Here is a 13,904-nt window from a genome sequence, read left to right as displayed (position 1 = left end):
TAACCGACTGAGAGGAACTGAACAGTTAGCGCTATCAACTGTTATTTGATTCGAGCAAGTTCTAGACTGTCCAGTGACTCATATAAAATTTTACATCCCGGTCAATGGCAGTAATTCATGAATCATTTTCTTTGAAATATTGATATGTATCGACAGCGACTCTTCTAAAGTCAAAACAACAGGTGTTATGTTATCCGCTTCCCAATAAACTCAGTGACTCTGATACCATGCACGGCTGAATCTGATTCCATACATGCACGGCTGACAACTAAAACTGATGTTGGAATCGCGAGGGGTCGTGAAAAGCCACAGCTCTGGCGAAAGCCAAATTAAATTCCGAAATAAAACATCCGACCCGGTCATCCGACTACATCATCGGTATGTGGTTTATTCAAAGGCTAGAACTGCCAACTAATTTTTTAGCAATGGCAGAAATGCAGAGAACATCCTCTCTCTCTCTACCAGGGTTATTCTATTGTTTGTAGACAAATAACTACAAGTTGAGCTAAACAGCATACATCAAAATAGTGCCACTTCCAAGTTTAAGGTTTGATTAATAGATATATGTTCCCTGTGGAATCTATGTATCCCGTGGTCTGTTTCCGTGGAATCTATCTATCCCGTGGTTGGACTTTATATTGTCAAAATTCAGTACTAACATGTTGTCTGGTATTCGTGGGAAATGACACACTCTGAGAGGGATGTAGCAACACAATGATGTGTATTTGAAGATCAACATGCACTTACCATGGCTGTGACTACATAAGGTGTTTTATGATAAATCTATTCTGTCCTGTTCAGTGCAACACTCGACCATCCAACTTACTATAGCACCTGGTCTATGATGGTTCAAATTACCATTAGACATTTAATACTCTGTGTGTGTGTGTGTGTGTGTGTGTGTGTGTGTGTGTGTGTGTGTGTGTGTGTGTGTGTGTGTGTGTGCGTGCGTGCGTGCGTTCGGTGTGAAAAAGTTAGACCCAATTTGTCTCTGAACGTAACGTAAATGCGACCTTCACTTCTTCATTTAGCCACCCCTAGGAACATGTCTAATCAATTTGACTCCAAGCCTTTTCACCAAACCTATCACTTTTCAAACCAGTCAATTTGACTTGAAGCACTCTGACTGAAATTCATATTTTAGACCTCCATTTACAATCAATATACATTGCATATCATTGATCTGACCATTTTGTCTTGAATAAGCCACAAACAACATTCATCTAAGGCAGCAAGCATCACTCTCACGTTTCACTGTAATTTGCCCACTCTACTATACTTTACTTCTCGTTCTCTCACTCACTCACTCACTCACTCACTCACTCACTCACACACACACACACACACAAACGCACGCACGCACACACAATTAACTGAAACTCGGTGCTCAGAACGTGTGTACATACATACATACATACATACATACATACATACATACAAACATACATACACATACATACATACATACATACATACATACATACACATACATACATGCATACAAATACATACATACATACATACATACATACATACATACACATACATACATGCATACAAATACATACATACATACATACATACGTACATACATACATACATGCATGCATACAAATACATACATACACACACAAACACACACACATACACATACATCTTATACAAATCAAATCCATTGTTTCTTTCTTCCTTTCTTTGAAAGCTAGCATATATGCATACACTGAAATACTTTCATGCATGGTTTGATGCCCCTTCACAAACTTATGTACTTTACAAAGAAGTGTTCATCTCTTTCAAATATATCACCAGCGTTTCACACACACTCAGCAGTGTATAACATATCTGTCCTTTCATTGTTTACACAGTTGATACAGATACACAAGTTGCTTCTGGTACGCCAAGCAGAAATTAGTTTGAAATAGCTTTATTTCATACAAGTGTAAAAGTGCAGCTAGAACACGACAAAAATGTTTTGAAAACACAGAAATGGCTATCATATCATTTATACCCACACGGACACACAGAAACAAAGAAAGCACTGTTTTTGTTTATATTCTCCTGTTCCTGTTTTTTTTGTTACATTCTCTACTCAACACACATTGTATGGTATAGCAGTCAAACACGCTATTTTACTATGTTAGCAATCACAGCAGTTTTCACATGGCAGTTAGCATTGCATCAGTTGTTCGACCCTAGGCTAGTTTAGCTCATGAGAACAAAATTGATTATGTCTTATCAATGAACATAATTGTTACAAATTGTTTGGCAAACTGTGAAGATGGTACAAATTTGCCACACAGTGTTCCCGACAACTGATTATTGTACTTACAGTAACATAAATCATAACACTCATAGTTATATAACATGTTCTGATGGCTTGGATGAATTTTCCTGTCAAATACACTCCGTTATCCAGACTCCTGCCACTGCAGCCAGAGAGAAGACATCTGGGGGAAATTAATTATCTGTGCAAGTGATTTGAACATAAGATGGTCAAAGTCACTGAACATGGACAGCTGCTGATTGGATGAACATGATTCCTGATTCTCAATTTCATCAACTCTGTAGATATTTCATGTAAATCAATGTATAATTTTTTTTTTAAAAATTGCCTTTTGTTACAAGATTAACTAAAATACTCGATTTGCCACTGTGTGGTTTTTACTACAGGGGTCATGTTGTGGGTTAATCTCAACAAGCAGCCATCTTGTTCCAATTACTCACAGAGCATTCTCTGAGACGTTCTGTTGGCTCCAGAAGTCAGAGGAGTCTGAGTAACTGATACTATGTCAAATACTAAACTGTCATGGTCAAGTGAAAACTGTAGTATCAATCACAACATTTACCAAAGCAATATGCTGTAAGGATTAGCTAAAATACACATTTGTGGAACAGCCTGCTGTGCCACTGAATATAATTTGATGAAAGGGAATAAAAAACAACAACAAATCTGGATATTTGTGGGTAAATAACACCTAGTTGTAATTTGACTTAGTATTCTAACATTGTCTTGACTTAAAAGCTGTAATTTGACTTTGTCTACTAGTAGCGATATTGTCTCTACTTCAAAGTCATAATGACTTAGTCTACTATATTGTCTTTATGTCAAAGTTGCAATTTGACGTAGTCTGCTAACATTGTTTTGACTTAAAGTCTTAATTTGACTTAGTTTAGTAATATTTATCTTGACTTAAGAATGTTGTAAATTGACTTTGTCTAGTTATATTCAAGTCATTACTTAAAAGTTTCAATTTGATTAAGTCTAGTAATACTGGCTTAAAATTTGTGATTTGACTTTGATATATATGCCCGGTTATGTTTCTTACTTAAAAAATATACGATATACTTATCAAAATGGATGGTTAAAATACCTCAAACGTCTATGGTAGATTACAAATTGATTTCACCTACTCATGTACATGTACACATGAATGTTGTAGGGCAATGCCTTCCACATTGTCTGTACAAACATAGCACTCATATCACCATTCTTAAATCCAGTCAAATACACATCAATCCTGTTACAGTACAATAGTGCCTTCCACACTGTCTGTACAAACATGTTTAACATTTATGTGAATATAAAACATAAATCCACTTACTGTATCATACCTCACTATGTTTAACATTTATGTAAATCACATAAATCCACTTACTTTATCATACCTCACTAAGTTTAACATTCATGTGACTTAGTTACATAAATCCACCTACTGTGTCATACCTCACTATGTTTAACATTCATGTGAATTACATAAATCCACTTACTGTATCATACCAAATTATAATTAACATTCATGTGAATTACCTAAATCCACTTACTGTATCATACCTCACTGTGTTTAACATTGATGTGACTTAGTTACCTAAATCCACTTACTGTGTCATACTTCACTATGCTTAACATTCATGTGAATTACCTAAATCCACTTACTGTGTCATACCTCACTATGTTTAACATTCATGTGACTTACATAAATCCACTTACTGTGTCATACCTCACTATGTTTAACATTGATGTGACTTAGTTACCTAAATCCACTTACTGTGTCATACCTCACTGTGTTTAACATTCATGTGACTAAGTTACCTAAATCCACTTACTGTGTCATACCTCACTATGTTTAACATTCATGTGACTTACATAAATCCACTTACTGTATCATACCTCACTATGTTTAATATTCATGTGACTAAGTTACCTAAATCCACTTACAGTGTCATACCTCACTATGTTTAACATTCATGTGACTTACATAAATCCACTTACTGTGTCATACCTCACTATGTTTAACATTCATGTGAATTACCTAAATCCACTTACTGTGTCATACCTCACTGTGTTTAACATTCATGTGACTTACATAAATCCACTTACTGTGTCATACCTCATTATAATTAACATTCATACGACTTTAATACACAAATCCACTTACTGTATCCTACCCTATCACACTCCACCCTACCATATCCCCACACTACAGTGTATATCAACATTGTCAAGAACAAAATTCCGGTCACTCAGCATAATCAGCCTGTAAAGCTACCTTTGCTACATAGTTGTGTCAATGTAATAACAACAAAACTTTGCTGGTTCTAACTAAAATAAAAAAGAGCAGACGATGTAACAACTAAATTGACATTCATGAGTTGCCCACACCCCAAATGTACATCAAATCTGTCCAGTTTCACAACAATAAATTGTTAATTATGCCTAAAAAAAACCTCTGTGTATCTTGATTATGGTACTCTTAGCCTGCACAGCGGGTCAAAACAAGATATAATTCCTTAAAAACAATACTTAATGTGGTAATAAATCTACAACCCTGTGTCAAGCACCACCTTGATAGCAATTCCAATCAATGCCATTGCATAAACAAGTCTTTGTAGATGACACAGACCCCTTGAACACCTTACTTCTATGTGACAATAGTGGCATAATTTAGAAGAAATTGGTGGCAACAAATAAATACTACAAAGCTCTCTGTGATAGGCAAGAAATGGCTGGATTTTGACAACTAGGGCCTGAAGCTAGGTCAAGGTCAAAGGTCATAAAAGAAAGCTTACACCTGCTAAACAGTGGTAGACACTTGAATGAAGTGTCTCTTCTGTATTAACGTTTTGAGTTTACAGTAAATCATGATTATTGAAGACAACTATTGCAGTTATCAGTAAAACGTTACATGAATACCAAAGCATGTGTATCGTTCCTTTAGACATAATTTTAAAAGATATTGGCAATACTTATTGAATGCTACCATATGCAAGAAATGGCTTAAACTTGATTAATGTCACTATTTGACAAGAGCGCTTGCATGTGATTATATCATGTATATGGGGTTAGACACTTGAATGGACTCTCTATGTATTTAAATTTTTAATTGAACTTCAAAATGTAACCCAATTCAGTAAAAAGTTAGGAGCACTGAAAAGAAATTGGCGACACAAAGCTTCTGTGATATACAATAACTGGCTTGATTTTGATAATTGACCCTGAAAGTCAAGGTCTTAAATAAAGCTTGCAACTGATAATATGGGGTAGACACTTGATTTGAGTCCCTATGTGGTACAGTTTTTGAGTTCTGCAGTAACAATTGATTTTTGACCACAAACATGGCTGCCATTTGGTTAGTCTGTAAGGTACGCCGTGACGGGGCGCCCTCAAACACCGGCCAACCCCTAACACGTCTGTATCGAACTGCACTCTTCCCAGCGTTTCCAACCAGAACTGGTTGCAGCCAATCACAGGCATGCACACGATTAGAGGCCCTCAAATGACAGAGACGTCATACTTTTATGTTAATTTGTTTAATTTCACTGGCGACATAATCAGACATTGCGTCACCGATATTAGCATACATTCCGCCCACAACCATCTTGTATCTTATCATCTGTAAACAATGTAATGTATAACAAAGTATACCGATTACGTTCTCAATTTGAGCTATAATTAAAAGCATTTAGCAAAGTACGTCGAGTTACCAGCAAAATGTCTGTCGTGAATGCCATTACGAAGTCTTCCCATGAATTTGGAATAGTGTTGAAAGAGAAACAGAGAGAATGTCTGGAGGTTTTTTGCACTGGAAGAGACGTGTTCGCGATACTACCGACTGGTTACGGCAAGTCAATCATATATTTCCTAGCACCCAAAGTCATCGATTTAATCAAGGTCAACCAGGTTCTATAATTCTTGTTAATTTGTCTCTCGTTTCACTGATGATGGACCAAGTAGAACGCTGTCAAAAGTTAGGCATAACAGCATCGCTTATCGGTTCAGTAATGCTAAACAACAGGTCATTGATGGACGGTTCACCCGAAGCTGCCGTCAACAAAGTCTGGCGAAAAGAACACCCCTCGTGACTTTCAATCGTGCTCAAGCTTGTCTAATTTAATTCTAGCCACATACAATTGATGGACGTGGTCGAAACACAACTTGCAAACCCCAGCATGTCATCGTCTTCTTTTCGTAACGGGACACAAAATAAATCACGTAAATAGGACGTGAAACGATCTTCTGTAGGAAACACAGACTGCCTTTTTTAGGGTGTACTTGTACACTACAGACGGCACACTCCGTACACGTAAGTTTGAATGTGGCGATCGTGGACTTCGTTGGCGTTTTACCGTCATTCATGACTCCGTTACATTTATTTCAAAACTGCATGAACATGAAAATTTGAAGTACAAGTACGTTATTTTAGGAGAGATTCAAACTAGTTTTATTGGTCATTATTGGTAATGTATATTGGCCTACACGTATGGTGTTTATTTACGTGGTCGTATTTATCGGTGGTTATGCAAGTCAAATCCCAGAGCGGATGTCGCCGACCGAGTGATTGACATATATTACCATGACAACATTCGCTCTTATCGTCTGACGTACAAGCTATTCTACATATTTGATTTCTAATCTACATGACGACCTCTGCATGACCTTCTAATCACTAGTTCAGGGTGGGGCCCAAATCTTTTGAAGTGTCCGACATACTAGTGCAGAGTAGTACAGTCGTGAGAGAGGAGGCCGGTGAGGGCGAAACGTCACGACGTATCTTACAGTCTACCATTTGGTATAATGTGTCAATGTTGTGAAACAAAGCAATGTTCCATATATCATCTTTATGCCATGTTTGATTTAAAATTGGGTACCCCATGTCAGAGAAATTACACAGAACAAAGGCACACACACGGATGGACGAATGGATGGACGATGCCCAATGTAAAAGTCCCTCCTGGGGACAACTACAAGCATAAGAGCGGTTTCCTAAACTGTACAGACTACGACCTAAATATTTCACACAAAAATAAAATGTTTGCAGAAAGATAAATTCACATGCCTAAAATAACTAAAGTGTTTCAGATCTTTGAGCAAGATAACCAAACATCAAACAACATGTTTTTCATTGTTATCAACTACTGCTGACTTTGTCAAGTTCTCATTTGCATTCAGGTATATACTTCTATCAAGACCATAATATAATATAAGATCTTGTTCTGATTAACACAAATTAATATCCTCGTATCCATATTATTTTCTTTAAAAAAAAAAAGAAGCTCTATAAACTATAAAAACAACTCTCCTAGTCTATCAACCAGGGAATGTTTTTTCTTGTATTTTCTTAGTCACACCACACTTTGTAATGTACAACAAAAGCCTATTCATACGAAGCGACATCATAAAAACAACACAGGTTATATTTGTTTTCTTTGAAGGAAAAAAGACAATTGATTGAAAAAAAACCCAATCTCATTGTGTGTGTTTTTTTTTAAATTGTATGTTACCATAGTATACGTCTAAGTTACTTGTCTACAATGTTCAAGTTATTACTTTGGAAATTGAGCTTTTGGTTTTGGTTTTCTAAGATAGACACAAACTAAAACTATTGTCACAACATGTTGATACAACAGTGATAAGCTATTGAATGGATATTAGTTTAATTATAGTCTCAGTTGGGAGGCATCACAGAGTTTCATTGACAAGAGTTCCATGAACTTGCAGTGTACAATTACAATTGAACAACAGCGAAACCGCTATCACCCACTTGTCTAATATACCACATTGAAGAACAATAGATTTAGTTTGTGCCTATCTTAGTAAACCGAAGGCTGGATTACCAGAGTTGTAATGTTGAAATAGCTCTTACAAATTAAAAAACATCATCACGTTGTGCGATTTATCAATGTGGAATATTCAGTGCTAATCGGCCCAAGAATTGTTGAGTTAACTATTTTAGTTATGTGCGCAATATCATCAGCTTTTCACAAAGCTGTCTTTTCTCAAATTAGTCTACAAATGAGAAAGTAAATAATAAATGACTGAGGCACTGCCTAAAGACAGACATCACTGACTTCACCATTACTACACTTTATATATAATACTTATAGATACACCCTTGAAAGCCCCTCACTACTAACCTGTTGTACATTTATATACTTTCTTTCATTGTTACCATGAGGGGAAGGGAATTTATGAACAAAAGATAGAAGCACGATAGAGTTTACATGTAAATCATACTTATATGAAAACCACAACGTCCTATACATTGGTCTCTATCAGGTTCCAGTACAGTGTGTACAAGATTACATGTTTTGGTTCTCTAACAATTTCCTAAAAACTGTATGTCTGTTTGGTCTCGATCAAGCTCAAACGTACGTACAAGGTGACACATTTTGGTTTCTATCAAGTTCCAATGTTTTATACAAAATATCACACATTTTTGTGTCTATCTAGTTGCAATGTCTGTACAAGAATCACATTTTGGTCTTTACTAAGTTCCAATAAGTGTACAAAATCCCATGTTTTTGTCATTAGTTCAAATGTCTGTAGGAGGATGGTGGCCGAGCAGTTAGCTTGTACGCTTCTTTCCTCTGCAGTCTGGGTTTGAAATCCGAAGCGTCGCCTGAGTTTGATTAAAAATTTAACCAGGTCTGTATGTAAGCAGGGTGATGCTCATTTTGACACTGCCAAATAATGCAGGTTTTCCCTCAGTACTCCAGTTTCCTCCTGCTTTTTCATCACGAGGGTACTGCTCTTGTGGTGACCATTCAACAAATTTATTTGGCCAAAAAAAGATTGTTATTATTATTAGGTCACATTTGAGATCAGGTTTTTTGGTCTCTAATGAGTTCCTAAAGTGTGTGTGAGATCGCATGTGTTTGGTCTCCATAAAGTTCCAATGTGTCTACAAGGGTCAATCTTTTATAAGTTCAAAAGTCTGTATGAGATCATGTTTTTAGTCTCATTGAAGTTCCAATGGTTTGTCCAAGATCACAGTTTGGATCATTAAACACTGCACAGTCTAATATGCAAAATCCTGCAATACACCTTAATGTCAACAATCACTTGATAAATTTTCACAAAGCACTTATTTGTCTCCAAGACAGTGTTGCTTCTCAAGAATGACATTCCCTATTGAATTATCCAGGATTTTACTTCACATATCCAAGGAGATCTTTTCTTCCCATGTCATACAAAATTCTTTGAAGAGAACGTTTGTTACATGGAATTTCTGGGGACCTCATTAATTCCCAGTGACGTAGCACAATTTCCGACGCTCGCAGACCGTATGTTCTACTGTGTTTAATGATATCAAGATCATCAGTTGACATACCTTAGAAAGTGAACAAAAACAAATGGGTTACATCTTATTGAGAGATATTGTATTCTATATACAGCTATGTTCAGATCAGGGGAAATTTTTTCACAACCTAAAAACTATAAAAAGTAACTTGTCCATCAGGTAAATACTGAGGTTAATAGTACCCAATGTCACCTTTTCGTTTATTGTATCGCTGTGTGTCTTGAGTCATGACTTTTAAGACAAGAAAGCAATCTTTTCTTTCTCTGTCACCTAAACAGTTTCAGGGTAAGCAAAATGATAAAATTTCACTGTGTTGTGGTCAAAAGTGTCCTCACTTTCTCATTCACTGTCTACTGCTGCAATATTACTCACAAGGCCCATGCTAAGCTTTGATAAAACTGCATCTTAAATTATTGGGGCAGACTTTCCTTTCTTTGAATCCTTTGATAGTGGTAGCATTTATAAATGAATGAATTGTCAGGTCTTGTAATTAACATTTACATGATTTGGATAATCAGATAGATGTTTTATATGATCAAATAAACCTGGTTTTTTAATACCCCTATTACGAAACTGTAAGGGCATGCATTCCATAGGAACAACATTATTTGGAAGTGCAGTAACATTACTTGTATGGGCTTCAGATGCTTACAATGAGATTTGGAATAGCTGTATACATACCTAAATAGTCTCCCACATCTCTCCAGTCTTTGCTAATACGTCCCTCAATATCCAACCGAGTAATAAGCTCTGTCCAGTTTTTAATACTTAGTTCAAATTTACCACGACTTGTGCACTTATCTGTACGAAGCCTTTCAACTGTAATTGATACCTACAATACAAATTGAAAAAATATAATTCATTAGAATCAGAATGCTTTTATACATGGCTAGAGTTGCAATTTAACTCAAATACTGTAATCACTTTATTTATATTACACTAAGTCAGTTACTCAATCACGTCTATCTTGACCCTCAGAATCCAGTGGACAGATATTATGATTGGTCTCCCATAACATCCATCCACAATAAGGAACTTGCAATCCAGACTGAGCATGCTCAGATGCAAAGGATTATGGGATTATCTGTGGTTATTGTAATACCTAATCTGGAACTACCAGTAAAATAAACCTCCCACAATGGTCAGGGTGACTATGAATTGATTATCTGTGGTTACAAATAATGTAACAATTTGTTTACAATACTAATTGATTAGTATTTAGTATCACGTTTCCCATCATGCAACATTCAACATGGCGGGTTTGCAAGTCCCCTATTGATCAATATCCATTAAAGGCACACAAAGTTGTAGTTTACGTGTTCAGGGATGTAATTCTTTTCTTCATTTCAAAAGCACTCACAGTATTCTACTTACAGATGTATACTTAACCATCACTTGCAATTAAGTGAACTCACACGTGGTATTAGGGTATAACTTATAGACGATCAGATGATGCAATTTATTGTATGTATCAAAAAATATTCAAGACTCCCTATTATGTAACCAGCAGTTGTAACAATGCAGAGATTTTTTGTAAGTATTTTCATAGAAGTGAGAGCTTGTGCCACTTTAATGCAAGTTCTATTTTTTCATGAAATCTGTGGTTTGAGATACGTGTATGTAATAGTAACAGAACCATACAATGTTATGTAGATTACCAATATAGGTACTTGAGGTATCTGAGTTTGTCCCTTGTAGTTTTCTTTTTTTTGCATTTTCGCTTGTTTCACTTACTGGTGCAAGTACCCCCTCAGCGAAAATTGTAGGCACTTGCACCAATACATAGAGTATGCTAAACTTGCATGCATATGTCAAGAGGTTCAGTTAAACTTTTTATATACAAAACTACTGCCAATGGCATCGTAGCACAACTGTAAAGATTATGATGATCTAAAAAATTATGTTTATCCACATGCCAGTCAATCCTTGTTGTTAATGACACAATATGGCCAATCTGCACACAGTACAGTAGCTTTGGAGTTTCAGTTTTTCACCATAATTGCAAATCTCTATTTTTATAATTATGAACTTAATTACTAAAACTTACTGAATCTGAGTATTGTGCTCTTGGTGGTATAGGTGGTCTGTGAAGGAAAAAAAAAGATTATAATTTAATGCTCTAGATTGCATGTTAATAGTGGAAGACAAGCATTTCTATCTCTCCCTCTCTCTGTGTCCATGTCTGTCTGTCTGTCTGTCTGTCTGTCTCTTTCTCAGCAGTGCTTTTAAAGAACTCACTGACAACGTAAGACCTAATTTCTGTTTGTTAATCTTACGTAAATGTTATGTGCATAATTATTTGATAATGAGAGCAAAACATAAATATAATTCATCTGTAAAGTATTCTGTGATGGGGGTGCCCTCACATATTGGTTAGCCCCCCCCCCCCCCCACACACACACACACACGGCTAGTGAGGCTGGAGTGACACGACGTATCTTACGATCTAAATCATAATATTTTGTAGTATAAAAAAGTCCACTCATTTACTTTGTATCCTACATCCATTATTTTAACTTTCATGTTTTTTTTTTAGATTATTTCAAATTCATGTGGTAGGAATTTATGCAGATCTGAATCATATCAAATAGTGGAAACATTTCATGTGTACCAGATATCCTATTTTACCAACACTTTCATGAACACAACAAGAAAGTACCACTTTGTTTGGAAATAAAGAAAAGGTTCATTTTTTGTTAGTTTGGTTGTACAATTAGAACAGAGAAGATTCTCATCACAACTTGCTCTAAATTTTCATAAATTTCACCTTTAATATCCCCACGCAACAAATCAAATTTAGTCAAATATTTTGTGACGTTATTATATTGTAAATTAAATCAATAACAAACAATATAAATAACAACAATAATGCAAATTTATAATGTGCCTTTTCTCCCAAGTGCTCAAGACACTCACAATTATTACCCCTGGCACTGACCAATGGTGGCACAACAGACGGCCCTTTATACTTCAACTCCCTGGGGAGCATACAATCCATTGCAACCTCTATCCAACCAGGTTCCCTAATTATACAGCTAGGTTGACTAAGGCACAATCATGGTTCAAATCTTGCCCATGGACTTTTAACCATTCAGAAACTGACAGCAGCGATGGGGAATGAATTCTGCAACCTGCAGATTCGAAACCAACCACTCTAACATTCATCCCTCATGACTCCAAGTAAATAAGTCAGTCATAAATACGAAAATAAATAAAATAGATAAAAATAAGTATGAAGGACCGTACTTGTCTGGTTTCTTGGGTATTGCTGGTTTACATCCTGGATTGTTCGCATTGGGATTCAATACACTTGTGTCTATTTCTCCAATGTGTTTAATAGGAGGATTCACATAATGTGAGTTGGTGGTAGTAGTATTCACATATGTAGTTATTCCAGGTGGAATTGTGGCATTATCCACTGTTTGTGTCTCTCCTTTCACGTTACTATAACCTGAGGGGTCGTTCACTAGTGTTCTGGTTCTCTCCTCTACCTTTATCGTTGTTGCATAAGTAGGGTCACTTATGGGACCAGGACTCGGGGTAGGATTTTCAAGGCAATCATGACCATTACTATGACCTGAAGTGGTGTCCAGTTGTTTTCTGGTGGTCTCCTCTAACGTTATTGCTGTTGCATAAGGACTTTCAAATGTAGGAACAGGACTCGGGGTAGGATTTTCAAGCCGATCATAATCATCATCATCATCATCATTATCATTACTATTCCTTCCTCTGACACTATGCATTTCATCACCAGACAGTCTCTTTTGTGGCAAACATGGGCCACCGTTTCGAAGAAAACTGGGACTACCAGTAGTTGGCACGGGACCTGGTGAAGGGGTCGGTCGAGCTCCATTTTTTGGAGGAACATCAGGAATTTTCAATTGAAGTGGCGGCTTGGATAGGGGTGGTCGTGGAGGCTCCATTTCTATATTTGGTTGGTGATTGCTCATACCGGTAAAGTCAATATGTCCATTGCAACTAATGGATACTGCTTCATAGGCTTTTTTGGAAGGAAGTTGAGGCACTGGGAATTGTGTGTTGAGCCTTTGATCAAACACATCTGGATAGCTGGCTTTTCTATCTGGTCTTGGTGACTTTGGAGGAATGGGAGGAGGTGCAGGTTCTGTTGGTGACTTATTAATAACTGCCTCAAGTTGAGTAAGGTGGACTCTGTCTTGGTTATCTGAGTGGAGAGAGAAGATCAAAGATAACAAGGTGATTTACCAGATATGATTTGAGATAGTAAATAAACATTATAAAACTGGTCTATTATAAGTATAATACACAAAATACATACACATATGACATATATTTAGCTGACTTGTA

General features: G+C 36.4%; 1 protein-coding gene across 2 annotated transcripts in view; it reads right to left on the bottom strand.

Moving 5' to 3' along the window:
• Positions 1-1,928: 1,928 nt before the first annotated feature.
• The window catches only part of LOC144434793 (uncharacterized), a 37,518-nt gene continuing 25,542 nt past the window's right edge, over positions 1,929-13,904 (bottom strand). For both annotated transcript variants that reach the window (XM_078123293.1, XM_078123294.1), the window contains 4 exons: positions 12,825-13,761; positions 11,626-11,662; positions 10,260-10,410; positions 1,929-9,608 (listed from right to left, as the gene is read on the bottom strand). In XM_078123293.1, the coding sequence (XP_077979419.1) occupies positions 9,427-9,608; positions 10,260-10,410; positions 11,626-11,662; positions 12,825-13,761 (1,307 nt within the window). In that variant the 3' untranslated portion in view covers positions 1,929-9,426. The remainder of the gene's footprint in view (positions 9,609-10,259; positions 10,411-11,625; positions 11,663-12,824; positions 13,762-13,904) is intronic.

Source organism: Glandiceps talaboti, chromosome 5 (genome assembly GCF_964340395.1).
Source record: "Glandiceps talaboti chromosome 5, keGlaTala1.1, whole genome shotgun sequence".
Lineage (NCBI taxonomy): Eukaryota > Metazoa > Hemichordata > Enteropneusta > Spengelidae > Glandiceps > Glandiceps talaboti.
The sequence above is the reverse complement of the archived record's forward strand: the minus strand, read 5'-3'. Positions and strand labels throughout refer to the sequence as shown.